At 38.4% G+C, this 17,520-nt stretch overlaps 1 protein-coding gene across 1 annotated transcript in view; it reads left to right on the top strand.

Annotated features, from left to right (window-relative positions):
* The first annotated feature begins 648 nt into the window (after window positions 1-648).
* Window positions 649-17,520, top strand: part of ADGRG2 (adhesion G protein-coupled receptor G2) — a 48,893-nt gene continuing 32,021 nt past the window's right edge. Inside the window, exons 1-2 of the mRNA XM_026847404.1 lie at window positions 649-766; window positions 6,068-6,685. Coding sequence (XP_026703205.1) covers window positions 649-766; window positions 6,068-6,685 — 736 coding nt within the window. The remainder of the gene's footprint in view (window positions 767-6,067; window positions 6,686-17,520) is intronic.

Here is a 17,520-nt window from a genome sequence, read left to right as displayed (position 1 = left end):
GTTTTCATGATACTCTCCATGAACTTGCCACCCACAGTGACTCGTGGCATGTGTCATTTTTTTTTCAGTAGTTTCTTGCCTTGGGAATGAGATGAGGATCAGGAATCACACTCTTGCTTCTTCCTTAGGAGTTCACAGGGTTGCTATTAAAACGTCAGATGTCAGAACCTAGGCATAGGGAACTGAAGAGATGCTTTCTCTACACTCACTGAGGTTAACAAAGTTTTTGGATACGCTCTCTGGGCTTGCTCTCTGGCTGCTTTTTGTTTGTTTTTTGGTTTTGGTTTTTTTTTGTGTGGGTGTATTTTGTTGTTGTTCTTGTTGGCTGTTTGTTTTTCAGATGTTGAAAACCTTATTTGTGCAAGGACTCACGGCCATGCTCTGATGTATTTGTGAGTCTTTGGAGAATTAGAACTTGAGTGAGGTGGTTTTTTTTTTTCTTTTCAGCAAACAGCTCTTTCTTTCTCCATGATTTGCCAATATACAGAGTATTTGTACATTTTAGTACAATATATACCCAATAATATAACAGGGTTGAAAAGATTTACACACTTGGGTTGGAGCCATAATTTGTCATAACATCTGCACACCTGCACTTTTTCTAGTCATTGTGATTTTTTTTTTTTTTTTTTTTTTTTTTCTTCTAGAATGGTTGCCTGGGGAAAACAGCACTGCTGTGTTGGCAGAATACAGGACATTTTCTTGAGATTCAGGATTGTTCTAGCAGTCCTTTTACTTCATTTGTTCCTGGCTACAGCAGGCAAAGGTAAGAACATTTTTTCCTGATTTTTCTAGTGTTGGCATTCCAAATAAATAGCATTAGTCTTGATGAATAGGACTTTGGAATATATTCAAATAAGCAAGTTTCCACCCTCTTGAAATCAAGAAGAAAAACTCATTAATAAGAAATGAAACTGTGGGTGCCTAATACTTTGGATATATAAACCCTATGTTTACAGTATTTGTTTTCATAAAAAATCATCCCGGTAACTTCTGTTCAGCTATGGATGAGGAAAGAAGGTAAACACAATATGTAATAACAAATTACTTTCCTGCTGGTTTTTTGAACTGAAAGTGTTACTATTTTCAAAACGTTGTTAAACCTTTTACACTGCTCTTACACAAACACCACAAGATCCTTTGGGCTTCACTCAGTGCATGTATGAGCATAGAATATCTCCTGCATAGCTCTTGTTTGTGGATGTGAATATGCCTAAAGAAAAGGTAGTAAGGTCCAAAACATGTAACAGAAAAGATGCTTTTGAATTTGACAGTCTATGCTCTTTATGTAACAATAACTGAAAAATAAATTCATAAGGTTCTTGTACAAATTGGGTAATTGATGTGGTGATGCTTTTGTACAAGGTACAGTAGAATCAGCAATTTGTGTTTTATTCATGGCTATTCTGTAAGCTAGCAGGTACAAGTCTGTTACTTCTCTGGACCTCAACTGATAGAAATAACAGTGCTTGTCATTTATAAAACTTCCTTGTATCAATAGTGTGTAATACATTTATCATGTTAGTGATGTGCATGGAATATTAAAAAATTGGAAGTGTTTTTTGCCATGTACTTAATAGTTAGTTCTCAAAAGTGCTTCCTGTGTCATGGCATGTTATTTTACTTCAGAAGGTCAGGCTTTCTTGCAGTTCAAATGTACTTAGTAAATAAGCCTGCTTAATGACATTGTATCAGCATTACAGACTAGACTAATTATGATTCTAATTCTCCAAATGTAGTAATTTTCATAAAATGAAGCTTTAATTGAGACAGAATTTGAGATTCAGGTGATAAAACTGTTACTAAGATGGTGAGGTTTTAACCTCACATACTTTGAATAGTAAAAAGGACAGGGCTGCTCAGCAGATGGGCGGATGTCATATAAGAATTTTTCCAAGGAAAATTCAACTGCATCTGGAGTTCTGAGGAGACAGGCAAAGAGGGATTTCGTCTTTCATCTATGTAATATCACTTGCAAGTGTCAATAATGCTTTAAGAAAAGCTAAACTGACACAAGGGTTTATTTATGGTTCCACCCTATTTTTTTTGTTTTCTTTTTAGTCTGTTAGCACTGTCAGCAGCATCTCTACTCAGTTCTCTCCTCATCTAAGGCACCAAAGTATGTTTGTGTTCTTCAGGAAATATGAAGAGAGAACAACTGCCTGTGTTCTATCTGAAGTCTAGGACACTGGATAATGTGGTGTAGTTTATCTTCAGATATCCCAATACAACTGTGAATGAAAAGGAGGGATGACATTAATTTTGAGGAAATAGTTCTTAGCTTCAGATTTCCAAAACATTCAGAAGAATCAAGTGACCCACATGTAGAAAGTTTAGAGTTTTAAACGTTTTATAAAGAATGAGGTCTGGGCAGAATACATTATGATACAAGATTCTTAAGATGTTATTTTAATGGACTGTAGCAAGCCAAATGTATTACAGGTGGCAAGCACTTGCATAGAAATTAATGGCTATTGTTGTTACTGGTGAAAGTCAGACTGTGCAGACACATAAACGTGAATATTTTTATTCAAGAGAATACTCAACTGTATTAACGCTCAACTGTACCGATACAGTAGCTATTAGTAATGTAAGGAAAATAACACTGGTGCTTATGTATTGAGAGGATCTGCTTCTGTATGTCTAATTCTTACTACCTATGGTTGGCTATCTCCTAAAGATATCAGTTACTACTATGTAAAAATGTTTGAAAAAAGAGAGATTACATTGTTGGTTTATTACCTTGTAATTCTCAGAAAGTTATTTCAAATATTTGAAATATGTGCATATGTTACAGGATTTCTTTTAGGACTAAAGAGAGCACATTTATTAAGTGGATGCTCTTAGTTTTAGTGAGGGTAAAAACCTCAGTCCTTGCATCTGTTAGAGACAAATATATTAGGAAGAAACAATTTACATTTCTGAAAGAGGTTAAGTGCCCGAATACAGCCAATGCCAATGAAAAGTCAGCCCACAATTACTATTGCATGGAGTTTCCTTGACTCCAAATTGTGATTTTTGCTTACTTTTCTTACTCTGGAGATCTTCTGAGCATTCTTCCTACTATGCTACCTTTTCTGTGCTGATAAAGGTGATAAAGGTATGTTTATGGCTAGGTTTCTGAATGTGATTTGTATTGTCTGGACCCAAAGGAACTAATTGTAAGCCAGAAATGCCACTGTCAGAGCACAGCCAGTTCCAGCTCCTCGGTTCTATGGCCAAGGGTGGGCCGCAGCCCATGAGTACTATTACTAGAGAAAGTAAGTGATGATTAACAGAACTTCCAAAAGCTTTAAAGTAATGTCATCTCCTTCTTACACTGGATCCACCCACATACCAGACTTAGCCAAGATTATGTTGATAATTATTTTCTAATATGACACTGTACTTTGTGTGTTCCACTCCAGTGAAGTGCATTTTCTGACTATGGTTATGATTTCCTTTGTGCTTTTACAGCATTCTTTGGGTCAGCAAACCATATACAATTTTCCAAGCTTTTCTTGTAACAATTCAGAGAGTGTTGGTATCTATTCTCTTAACTCTGGCACCCATCTGGCACTTTTTTTTTTTTTTTTTAATTGTTTAGGGCAAAGTAGATCAGACTTTTCAGTTTCCAGAAGAGTAAAACTCTCTAAATTCCTTTCTTAGTTTACGTTAATTCATCAGGCCTTGCATACTGATCAACAGCAGTACTTTTGAATGATACAAAGCAGACTAGGAGAATCATCAGCAGGATTAATCTCATTTTGCATCGTTTTTGTTGATTACCAGCCTTAAGAGTGTTTTCAGCTGCAAGTTTATGTCCACTCTGTCTCCCTTGACAACTTTGTAGTGTCAACTCCCCTAAAGAACGTAATAGGATTTTGCAGCCCTTTAATTAATTCATTGTTGGCACATAAACACTGATCTAGTTGTTAACATGAAATCAAACATCTCTTAGGATTTGTTCATTTCCAAGATCAAGTTTGCTGATGGTACCTCAAGGTTTGATTAACATTGTTGTTCAGGAATGGTCTTTCAGTCTTCCAGTCTGGATAGTTAACAGTGACTTCAAGTTCTGAAGCTATGTCAGGAAACTTCCTTAACTTTGGCCATCTCTGCACACTCAAGATTGCTTCCAGGAATATTTGAGGTTGTATACTTCTGACATATACTCTCATATTACTGTCATATACTCTCATATTACCTTGCCTTTCAGAATTCACCATCTGCTAGTTAGTATTTTCACCAATTCAGCCTGTAGCCTGAGAGTTTTTTGCTTGGTCTATAGCTTTGTATGGCATTTTCATGATGTATGTTGAACAGGAATGATTCAGGGTTGTGAAAGATGACTACAGTTTTCTGATAATTAACATCACAAAGCGAGTCTCAAAGCTATAGTACGCAACAAGAACAGTTATCAATGATTTTCCATGAAACTGGATTGTATATTTTGTGTTTTGAACTTCTCCTGATAGCTTGTACCGATCAAGCTGCACTTGAAAGTTAGGAACTTCCTCCTGTTTTTCATTTGTTGCTATTGAAAAGGAAATTTGAGAACTCTGTGGTTAAGAGACAGAAAAGTTGATCACATTCCTGATTCAGAATTGGCCTGATGAAAGCTGGTGCTCTGGTTGGTTGAGAAGATCACGGAAGAGCTGGTTGTGATCCTGACAGCTAACTAGGACTATGAATGTAACCTACCTTGGAAAAAAAGTCTGATCTGAGTTGCCTGGAAATTTGTCTTTTCACAGAGGAGCTAATGGAGAAGCTTTCTTCCATTAGAAGATTGGCTGATCTTTTCCTGCTATCCAACCCTAACCAATCATGATTGATCACATGCCTCCTCTGAAGGGTACATGAAAGCTCTGCATATATGGATACAAAAATGCCTCCTTAAAGGTGTCAGGAATGGGTTGTCTTGCACTGCCTGAGCATCTACTAGGCTGTTTTATTTTTTCCATAGTTTCATTTCGTGCCCCACAGAAGTTTTTCTTAGTTTGGAATTACTGTATTGCTGATGGGTGTACCATAAACAAGCAATCATGATAATGATTGTGTGGTTGGAATGTGCATTTTTCCACAAAATAAGAGTCAGCTCCAGAGAACTTACATCTACAGCCACAAATGCTGTACTTCCCTGTAGTGGGACAATGGAAGAAATGAGGCACTTACAAGAACTTACCGGTTATGATCAAGTCCCAGTGTTTGGGACATTCCCTGGCACTACTAGTTTTACCAGCATTGACAGAGCCTGACACCTTGTTTTCACCTGTAAATTTACTGTTAGCACCTAAAATTCTATTTACTGTCACAGTTGAATTCTGGGTTGCCACTGTCTCAATGCCTCAGTAGATTTGAGATTCATGGACTGATGTTTCTGCAAGTAAATGCCCTGATAGAGAACAGAGAATGGGGACTGGATGGGATTAAATTTAAAATAAACCAATGTCTCCAAAATATATTTCCTGAAAGTTAACTAAACTAATTCTCATTTAGAATATGGCTATTTTCTACCTTTCTTGCCGAAACTCTTGACAGTATGCAGCAGAGGATTTAAGAATCTCAGGGTTGGAAAAAATGTCATGGAGATGCATGATCTTGGTCAGAGAAGGAGGATGCAAGGCTGGGACATGAGAAGGCAGTAAGGGCTATAGCTCTTTCTTCTAACTCTGGTTCCGTATTTTGTCCAGTATCTATTAAATGCAAAATTGCTGTGCAGTCCTGGGAGAGGAACCAGGATCTGTGATTCTCTTTTTGCCTCACACTTGTGGTTTGAGTGCTGCCTTAGAGAGCTACATGGTCATGCTTCATCTTGTGCATGAGTTTTACTTCAAAACTTTCATTCATGAGCAGCTAGGATTTATTGACTGCCTCCAAATTTGCTGCTTCCCCACCACAAAGAAAAAAAAACAAAACCAAACAACAAAACCCACCACAAAAGAGAAGGATGCAAGGTTGTTTCTTAATGTGTTGTTTTGAAAACTAGGTAAATCCCTAGGAACAGTACTATATGGAAGAATAACATTCATATAGAAGATCCTTCTAAAACCAAAATCATTTTACAAATCACCTTTTCTTTATTTAGATCAGGAGGATTTCCTAGGACAGTATAAAGCCGTCTTTAAGACTGCATGCGAAGATCCTTGGATTATGTCACCAAGAATTTCTCTGCGTCCCTTGAAAGAATTCATTGTATGTGTGAACCTCAAGTTATATTCTTCAAATAGTCCCTGGACAGCGTATGTGTACAATCAAGAAACACCTCATATCAATCGCTCTGCAAATAAGTATGATCTTGGACTTACAGGAGATCATGATAAATTAAGGATATGGTTGTTTGGAAATCAAATAAATACAACAGCAAGTCTTCGTGAAAACACTTGGAACCAAATATGTATCCAGTGGAAAAGTGAAGATGAGGAGATGAAGGTATTCATAAATGGAAGAAAAAAACTAAACAAAAAACTAACTGGGAAAGTTAATTTCCCTGGAAAAGGAACATTCTTACTTGGCTGTTCAAAGTTGCCAGGTACAACTACGTCACCTTACCTGGGTATGACTGGGGAACTGTACATGTTCAGAATGTGGGATAAAGCAAATATAAAGCAATCTCTGGACTGTGAAGATAGTGGTGTTATACGCTGGAGGAAGGAAGATTGGGACTACAATAAGACAATAGAAGAGGATAACTCTTTGCCATGCGGTAAGTACCATTGCACACCGGTTTTTAAAATAGTATTCTTGTCAAATATTGGTCTGAATGGGTCTAACATTTCTCTTCCAGATTTTACAAAGTTTTGTCTATTAGTCATTTCTAGCTAAATGCTTAGTGAGATCACGTGACAATCTGCAGCTTTTGCCAGCTTTTATAGAAATGTGAAAAACATAGCAGCAGTTCTTTAAAGACTTTCAACTTGCTTCAACTTTTGTGTCTGTCTACTGTCCATGTAATAACAAGAGCAGGAGGCATCCAATGCAAACTCCTTGAAATATTAGCGCCTTCTATCAATATAATCTTAAAATAATTAATTTATATACCTACTGTTCAGGGAAGGTCTGTCCAACAAACAAGGACTCATGGAGAATGCCCCTGACTCTGGGTCACAATGAATGAAATGCCTCTGCTGGCCTGATGCTGTCGTTGGGAGCACATCTTCTCTGTTGGGTTGTGTGATTTGGGAGAGGAGCTGAAGAAAGGACGTCTTTCTTTTGCTCGTGCGTGACTGTGTTTGAAGGAACACCATACTAGGGCTGAAAGGGAGAACATTCTGACTACCAGACAGAAGTTTGATACAAGGAAGTCTGAGAGAGATCTCTCTGGATAGTGGGATAAATCCTGGTCCGAGTGGAGCATCAGATTATCTTTCTCTGAGGCACAGAAAGGACAACCTTTTTGTTTTCAGTTCCAGCACTTTCTGCCCTGAATACAGAGCATCCTTGAGCATCACAGGGCAGCTTGATTAGGCAATGCCCAACTCCAGCCCCAACTGATTAATGATTTTAGAATTTGTGATTTAGGACCTAGTGGAATCCTTTGCATAACTCTGTAACTTTGTAACTCTTTGTATAAGTTTGTAAACTCTCTAGTGGGTGTGTACTATGCATGGTTCCCAAAGCTCTGTTACTTAGCCAAATTGAACTTTAATTATTGTGCCAGAGGTTTGTTTCCGTCCAGAGGCCATCTCTACTGCCAAATGTAAGTTATCTCGTCTAGATAACTTGGATGAATAACAGCTTTTCAAAGAAAAGTCCACTGGATTTTTTTTATCAGTTTATTTGCCTGTTTTCAGGAATAGATGTATTTTAGCTGAAAGGTTCCCTCTCCAAGTCAGCCTGTGAAAGGCATATATTTAGCAAATGTCAGTCCAACAATCAAATAAAACAAAAGCATTGACAGTAGGAGCATATAATAGTCACTGTCAGGCAATTTTAATTGATGGTAATACTAGCCTTACAATCTGATTTCTTTTTATAAATTCCTCTGTACACCTGTGTAAAAATTACCTGCTTTGGGGACTTCTCTGTTTTTGTTAAAACAGGACTTTGAGTAGTACGTCTTCAGAAATATCTGATTTTGCATCTGCGAAGAACATAATTGGCAAAGGACTAAAGCTTTGGAAAGGGCTATGCCTCCTCTGTAGGCACAAAAAGTGAAAAGGAAGTGGTTCATTACAGTCATAATTGTGCCGGAGGACAAGTTTCAGAATTTTTTTTATGACCTGGTTGGCAATTTGCAAAATGTTCAGTCAAAGGTTATCATGGTTTCTCCTTTGCTTAACCACTCAAAGTCTTTGTGCAGTGTAAGTCATTATCTAATTGGTGTCTCAGAGGCAGAGATGCACTCCATTAATAAGTTTAGATTTACTTGACATGACTTTATTAGCTTGTTCTCTTTCCTTTTCCTGCCTTTTTGTTGACTCTTAAGATTCTTTTTCTTTTTAAAAATTTATTTTTATAATAATTTTTCAGATTAACAGAAATGTATTTAGATTTTTCATAACCGTGTGAGGTCTAGTAAGGACCAGAATCCCAGTTCTGGTAGGATTTATGCACATGCTTAGCACTTAAAGGCATGCTTAACTTTAACCAATTAGTTCACTGACCAGAAGTGGATGGGATTACCTCTGCAGTAGCTATTTATCTTATGCATCTGAAGATTTGCAAGAAAGGACATACCTGACTGCTTCCCGGTTTGTGATGAGGGCTGATCACATTTCTTGGACTAATGGAATTTATCAATAGCAAACTTGTAGATCTGACTGAAAGATGCAACTCTTGCTTCTTCCAGTCACAGTCTTCTAGTTCTCCTCTGCTTGGTGTAGCCATTGCATGCTGAGCCAGTGCAAATACTGCAGGTACGGCCAAAGAGGGAAGGAGGCCCCACACATTGTGCGTCACTAACCTTCCACTTACATTCCTCAGGTTCCTTTGATAATTCTCCTTTTGCTGAGAATGAGAAGTAGCATAACAGCTGTGATACGGAGAAAGAGTGCCACAGATTGAATGTATCTCATTTTAAAGATCATCTCCTGGTATTTAAAAATATGTAAGTGAAGAAAGATGTGCTTACTGTTCCAAATGCCAACACTTCTTTATCTTATTCCTTGATGAATGGTTCCTATTTAGCTACACACTTTAATGTAGGCAATATGAATGATACCACTATTGTCTCTGCATAATCCAAGAGAGAAGTGCACCAAGTAATATAAAGCTCTGCATGATTTAAGAGAATACAAAACCACAAGAAAATAGGTGAGTTTAAAATGTTAAATGCTTGAAAAGAATTTTAGTAATCTGTGAGCACCATCTCTTCCGTTGTCATTTTTACATGGGATATTTTGAAGTTACCTTTAATAATAACTTGACAACTGGAAGAAATGTAGTTTAAACATTAATCATTTCGGTTACACATTAAGCAGAAACTTTCTTAATACAAATATAAATATTCAAACTGTTACACTGTGCATTTATGCAAGGAGCACAGAGATTTATGCCAGGAGAACAGGGATATCTTTTACAAATGCCAATGAATAAATAAAAGTGATGATTTATGGCATAACTGTAAATAGTATTACTGACAGTAATGGACTGTCAACTCATTTGTGGTATCAGTGCCCTAACTTTTGTTAGGAGCCCAGTGCCTGTTGCTTTTGGTTGCATTTTTTTGCATAAATACTATTCAGTGTTTATACTGTGGCATTTTAGATTTTTCTAAACTGTCCTGTCCAGCCTTCAAGATGAAGATGTTATCCTCTCTCTTCCATGTATCCTTTTCACTCCCAATATTGTTGAGCCTGCTACTGGTGTTCTTGGAGGAGGTTTCCAGGCTTGTGGGAACAAAGCAGTTTAATGCTGATTGGAGAAGTGGGAAGTGACTGGTGCCCTGTGTGACTATTTTGCCTTTTCATGCTCAAGGAAGAGGAAAACTTCAGTTTGGGCTGTTGTTCTAGTTTGCAGGTGTGGGCAATGGGAGATATGATTTAGGCTCATGTAATCTGTTTTAAAGATTTCTGGAGCTGTGTGCGCTTCTGATGACAGGATCAGCTTTCCTGGAAGGGAGGGTGGAGTTCCAAGGCTTAACCTCCTCAAGCAGAAGGTGGAAATGTAGCTGCCACTCAACCACTTATACAGCCTGCATCCCAGACTGCTGGGTACTGAGCTTTGGGCCATATTGTTACCTTTACTGAGCAGATCATGAAAGCTGGAGGTGAAAAAATAAACTATTTGCCCCAGTACTATTTTCTTTCTAAAACTGTAAGGACAGAATACTACAGATTCTTTGGAAACTCTTAAAGGAAGTAAATGTGACAAGGAAAAAATACCTAACTCTGGAGTACCTCTTTGATGAGTCATGTTCCACTCTACTTTTTACCTATTAACAGAAGGCATGTTTGACCTTCCCTTTCTTTGCTCTTGTTGCCTCCCTCTTCTGTGGTATCAAAGGAAGTCACTTTTTGGAAATCAGCCTGCCAGAGAAGAGGTGATTTGATTCACCTCAGTATCTAATGTAAAAACCTGTGTAACATCAAAGCTGAGTTAAAAATATTGCACCTACATTTTCTGTTAATGATTCTGAAATGAACTGGCTGAAGTGACAGACCCTGGTGTGAACAAGCACTTTCATAATTTTCTTACATTTGCTTCTGTCCAATAGCCAGTGATAATTCATCCTTTCTTCCATGGTGCCACTGCTGAGTCAGAGCAGACGTAAAGTGTCATGAGAGACACCAAAACATAAAATTAAGATTACACTTAGTTTTATCCTCTGAACTTATACAATGTGCCTCAGTATCTAACTTACATAAAAAGTTGATATGGGTTAATGCCTAGAGTGGAACAATTGGGGAGTATTTTTACGTGTTACTGTTATTAATGCCTTGTGTGACAGGATGGTTCATTTTGGCAGAATATTTATCCAGCTGAAAGGTTTATCACATGTTAAAGGGACCCAATATTTTAATAGAAAATATAGATTTAATGTGAACAAGAGAATTGAATGTCATATTTTTGGTGCCTATTTCTCTAAATAGATGGATTTTAGAACAATACCATTTTGAAATTTTGCTGTTTGGGCTGCTTGGTTTTGTTCATGATCAAGTCCTGTGAAATGTATTAAGGCCAGGCACTTCCTATGGTTCTGTCCTAGTAACACTGAATACAAATGGATGGTAGTTGCTGCACAGTGCTGGTGACTGTTATAATACATAACTGTTGCCTGTGAGAATGTGTAGAAGAGAATTTATATGGACTTAAAAATGCAGTGTGGAAATGACTTTTTGATGTAAAGTGGTTTTAATAATTTTTTTTAAAGCCAGAAAATTATATTATGTGTTTATTGGGAATGAAAACTTCCACTTTGGCATTTCTGATGAGGTTTTTTAATGCAAGTGAATTCTTCTGCCTGAATCAGTTGAGTTTTTGGTGAAAAAACTTTCAGCACTAAGTTTGCTATCACATCTTATTTAGAAAATCTATTTTTTCTTAATTTCCTGGTATTTTTCTGTGTATTTTTAAGTCAAAACTGTTGTTATCAGCAATCACAGTTGTGATTATCTAATACCATTCTGTGGTGTCAGCCAAGTACTGTGGCAATGGAGAGACCTATTACATAGCCACCAAGGTGTCCCTTGGGATTCTTCCATTCAGATTCTGCTGTTGATCTATTTGTGATTGCTGACATGGTCGAGAGTACCTTTAGTTTGAAAGAATAGTCCTGGGTGATAATACAAACTTCTCATTTTTGGCATGTTTTTCAGTTAATATAAGTAAAATTTTAGGCACTTCATAAACCTGTCATCTAGGCCACAGAACATGTAAGTCCATAAATGTATGTTTTCCTGCCAGTAATGTTGTCTGTGCTTCAACAGATTGCCAGGGCTGTTGCTGCTGGTGTCTAGTGCCTATTTCATGTCTGGACCTGACTAGAAAGCAACTGCCCCTTGCATTTTTTACCATGTCTCCCAAGTGACACAGGCCAGCAGGCACGACCCTTGTCTCTGAACCATCCCCTGGCCCTCCATACTGCACAGACTGGGCAAGGTGGGTGTCCATATGGATGGAGTCTTTAGTTCACTACAGTTCAGGTTCTTTTTCTGCTTCTCCTAAGAAAGTACTCTAGTTGCTGTCTCAGGCTTGCTCAAAGGATGCTTTCTGCAAAAGTTTAAAGGCAATCACAAAATGTTAGGTAAAACAGTATTAGTCAGCAGCAATACTGTTCCCCTGAGACAGGGGAGCAAGAAGTAGATGCCAGTAACTTAGTTCTTGCATGATGTTGTCTGCAGCCAGGTTTTAGCTCTGTTTCACTCCTCCACCCTGGAAAAAACTGAACTGTTTCTGGCAGAGTGGGTTGCCTGAAGACAGGTGAATCAGAAAGGGTGTTGCCTTTCCAAAAATTTTAAGAAAGAGTGTAGTGATCATAAGTTAGATTGGAGGTAGGAAGAGAAAAAGGCTATTTTTGTCTTCCAGTTGGAGATAGAACACTGTATGCTGTTCATGTTTTAAGAGGTTTTTCTGTATCCTGTGTCTAAGCTACTGGACAAAAGGCATGCTATAGGTGACAGTGCTTTTGGTGAAGGGACCAGAACCATCCACCCCATCTTGACAACTGTGTTACAAAGTCTCCTTCTCCCTTTCTTTCCCTTTGGCTGAACTGATTTTTGAATTCTGCTTTGCTTGGTGGAACAGCTTCAGCAGGACACATGTAGATCATCTCATCCTAAAAGAGCCAGTAGACTGGTAGTTAAGATCTGTCATGCTAAGGAATGCTGTAAGCACACGGCTATTTCATAGACAGCCAGGCACTGGTCTCTCTCAGAGCTACATCAGTTTGTGGACCTAGATTTAAGTACTGTTATTAATGGATTTAGTCTTCTACCAGACTAGAGCTGTTAAAGTTATACTGGTTCCCATTATCATACAAAGAGTCATTATGGAAATTGAAGGTTGTCACAATGAAAATATGGTTCCCAGGTGAGCTTCTTGCAGCTGTGGTATGGAGCAATGGTAAGAGTTGCTAAACAGGTTTCATACCAGAGGAACAGTTTCCTCTGCCTACACTAGATGAGATTCTCAAATCTTGGCTTAGCTAGCTAATTGTGTCAGAACAGTACAAAGGGGTATGAAGACAGTAAGGGACTTGCTGCTTTTGTTTCTAATCATGCATCTTAGTAACAGAAACTGGTGCTCGTCATTTAATGGAGTTGCCTTTTCCTTCAGGAAAAAAACAGTTCTTGCGGGGACCTATTCTATCTCCCTTGCAGCAAAAGCAACAAATAATACTGAACAATGTTATTTGCCTATTTATTTGCTGTTTGGATGCTCAGGAATTTTCTCTATTAGAGAAAATGTAGAAAAGTATTACTACAATATGTAATGTCTTATTTCAGAATAGGATATTAACATGATGTCCTGTTCCTATGATGAATAGGAAATCAACATTAGTTCTGTTGATTTGATGATCCTAAACTAACAGTAATGCAAATAAAAATGCATGGAGCAAATACAATGAGGTTTCATATATGTAAGGATTTTTCTTGCTCTTGTCAATAGTGAACAACCTAAGGGAAATAAATTTTCTATTAGCTTGTAACTAGCATACCTTGAGTTATTTTACTTCCCTTTTTACAAGTCAACTTTAGGGATATTTTAGATTGGACTTTAATCCTTCTCCAAATAAACTCTATTCACTTTCTTTTCTAGTTCTCAAACACAACAAAGGAGGAGGGTTGACAAGTGTAAGTGAAATTAAATAATGTATGACCAGCCTCTCCTTCCCTCTTTCTGTATGCAAAGGTGATGCTGATGAAAGACTTGATTAATTAACTTGATCAGTGACATGTCTCATTCTCATGGATAATGTAGGCATGCGAATATTGTGCTGTAAGAGAAGTCATGGTTAGATTTGTGTCCAGAAAAAAGTGCCTCTCAGATTATGCATGCCATCATTACTTCCTGCATTTGCCAGCTCCATATTCATGGCCTGTGTTTTGCTCCCTGTGCTGCTGGATTTGTTATTAAAAGCATTTTTAGAATTCACTACCTTCTTACTAACCTACAGTGCTAAACGTGTAAGTGGACAATTTTCTTGCCTACCTCAGGATACCGCTTGTATTCTCAAAAATTCACAAAGCAGATTGAAGGATTGTGGAGGATGGGAAATGCAGTTTGTCTACAGTGACTATGTCTAGACTCCTCAAGAGTGTGTGAGAAAGACCTTAAGTCAGATTCACCAGACAGATTTTTTTATTTTTTTAGTGGGCAGAAGCAGCAGTGTGGTGGTCTTTTCTGTAAGATACTGCATACTTCAAGAGGTGGGTTCCTTTTGAGAATTTAATTTCCTCCAAGGTCCTTTAGTTGGGATGAGGGCTTTTACACAAAGTGCCACCAGCTTTGTAAGACAGGAGCAGTGGCAGGTAAATTTTTGGAGGTGGAACTCACTTCCTGTGGTAGGGAATCCAATTTGCCCACATGTGGATGGATACATTCTTCTCTAACTGAAAGGCCATTTTATGTAGAATTGACCCAATTATTTTTATCCACCCCATTCTACCTTATAAAAACTATACTGTTTAAACAATACAGAACAGTTTTATCTGACTGCTGCTTCAGTTCTGCATTTTATTTAAAGACAGTATTGTACCTTAACAGTCTTCCCTAAACCCACACTAGATGTTAAGAAAATAATTTTATAGGTGCCATAATACCTAATCACCATACAATGTTAAAGTAACAACACTTCTACATAAGAGCTCTAGAACACATACCTTATAGGATCATGTATTTTAACCAGACTTACCAGATAGTGAGAAGTCCTAATTTTCCTGAAAATTGACTGTAAAATTAAGGTTATAGCCAAATTTTCATGATCTGTGAAGTTCATACAGTGCTAGGTGTTAAAAAAACTAATTGTATTTCTCTGTAGGCAGAATCATAGTTGTCTCAAATAAAATGTTTGCTGTAACTTGGTTTTGTCTTTGCTGAAATAGTTTAAATTCAGTAGGCTGATATTTATGAAGGTGTAATTTTTTATTTAGACTTTTTACTTAATGGATGTGTATTATTTTACTCAGAATTTTGGTTCTCCCTCCCTCCCTCTCTCTCTTTCTCCATAAGAAAATTTCTAACTAGGATACAAATCAACTAAAACTAACAATTTCAAGAAAAACTCCTAAAAAATTAAACATAGTTAATCTGATTTCCATGTATTCATCCTGCCGTATTTCAGAGTTGCTGGTTTTAGCTTCATGCAGTGTATAACATTCAAGAAACATGAACTGACATTTTTTTACATCTTATCAAGCTCTCATGTATTCTTACTCCTGATAGCTGGCGCCGATATCCCAGCATTGGAGCAACCAGTCAGCAATCTGCTTCCCTGGCTGGCAGCTATAATCTTTGTGCAGCTCACTCGGGAGTAGGGACTGGGTGGTTTCTGTCTCTTTCATGACTTCTGTCACTTTCCCCTCCTGTTCTTGTGGCTGTTCTGCTGCAGAACAGGCTGCCTCTTCTGGGTCCCTCAAGAGGAGCTTCTTCCTTCACTAACTGGGTCAACCTTCACTTCCATTGTTTCCTCTTGACCACAGGAGTGACTAATTATAGTTAGGGTTGTGTCTCTGGTTTAGCCACAGCATCCATTTGTATGTCCTTAGATCCAGAGACCCTCTTGCTCCTTTCAGGATGTTGGGCACAGGCCTAGTAGGCATAGGCCAGGTCTCCACACAGCACCAGAAGTCTCTGACTTCAGTGTAAGCAAGACATCCATCCTTCAAGTGGTCTGCCATTCCACCAGGATTCCATGCCTGTTCAGATGTAAACTCCCAGGCCATCACAGGTGAAAACTGCTCTAGGCACCTGCCCAGATTCTCACACACACCTTGCTATCCAGTAATTTGCTGCACCAGAGCACGTTTCTGTGTGTCATCCCCAACTGGTTGGTTACTGGAGGTCCCACAGAGATTCGAACTTGGATCATTGGATTCAGAGTCCAAGGATGGTCTTGTAGATAACTGATGCAAGGGGACCACCACTGATGGAAGAAGGAAGGTGCCCAATATCTGAGTAAATTAGCAGTGGTGGAGGTGGTCTACAGCAACTTAGACAACAACCAGGTCTCCAAAGATCTGGATGATGTCCACTGCACAGAACCTATGTTGTAGAGGTTAGTACAGTATGCACCGGTGTAATATGTCAACACCTTGGTGAGGATTGGCTGACTGGATATCAAGGTACTAACTGTGGAGAAACTACCCAGCAGCCCCAGCAATTCAAAGAGAATCTCTCTTCCTCTGTGATTCTGTGGAGCTGCATCTTGGCTGTGGCTAAAGTGTCTCACCAGGTTCAGTGACTTGAAAAGAATCTCTCTCCCTCCTTGCCCCAACAGACAGGGTCTCAGCTATCAAGGGTGCTGAAGTAGATGACAGTGCCTTAACTGTATATTGTGCTGTGTTGCCACCTGTATTACAAGGCCAAGGATGATGTATTGGGTGATGGCATAGACTGCAGGGTATGCTTCTAGCCATCTGCTAGTTGTCTCCACCATGGGAAGCACATAGCACTTGCCTTGGTGGCATGTTTGCAGCAGTGGTCAGATGTAATCTATCTGCTAGGTCTCATATTGATAATCCAGCCACCATCTTCTATTCCAGTAAGACTTTAGTCACTTGGCTCACTTGATTACAGCACATTTCACATTTCATGGGTAGCCTGTGTAATAGCTTCAATTGTCAGATCCACACTGTAATCAAGAGCTAATCTGTATGTTGCATCTCTCCCTAGGTGTCCCTATGGACATGTTTTGTGGATTGAGCTAGAAATAGCTCCCCTTTTCATTCTCAGTCCAGGTCCACCCAAGCCGCTTTGCTTCTGGCAGCCTGATCTATCTGCTCGTTGCTTAGATGTTCTTTGGTGGTGCAGCTCTTGGGTATGTGAGCGTCTACATGATGTAGATGCATATCACAATGTAGATGTATTCTCAAAGTACATGTCATGTCACTTGTAAATATGTATGGACTCAAGCATCCCTGTTTTACCCAACTCTCCTGCCCCCTCCTTTTCTTTGGTTTAATTTATCTCTTTTTCTTTGTATTAATAACATTTCACTTCTTGAATATTTAATCACAACATTCTTTTCCACATTTGTGCAAAAATAGCTATGTTGAAAGCACAGTTGTGTGTGCTGGCTATATTTTTGGTTGCTGCTGTTTAGTCTACTTCATCTTCACTCAAGCAAATGTGCTGAAAGTGTTTCTGAAGACATTAGCGATGGAAGGGCAGTGGGAAAGCTCACCGCCTAATCTGTGTTTTCTGTAAGTATAAAAGTGATTGAGTAAAAAAATTCAAATCAAGAGTTCAACTTCCAGCTTTCAAAAAGATTCAATGCATGTTTCTTAATGGATAATGGATGAAAAGTAGGTTTGCAAGCCATCTTGAACTGAGGCAAGTAGCACATCTAAAATGGTTGTATTTTTAAAAGTGCATATGTACGCATGTGTGCAAATACGTTTTCGGCCGAAAACGCTCACCAAGCACCATTCTGAGAAA

The sequence above is a fragment of the Athene cunicularia genome, assembly GCF_003259725.1.
Source record: "Athene cunicularia isolate RWA chromosome 1 unlocalized genomic scaffold, athCun1 chr1_part1, whole genome shotgun sequence".
In the NCBI taxonomy this organism is placed as follows: domain Eukaryota; kingdom Metazoa; phylum Chordata; class Aves; order Strigiformes; family Strigidae; genus Athene; species Athene cunicularia.
Note: the sequence above shows the minus strand (reverse complement) of the source record. Positions and strands in the feature narration are given on the sequence as shown.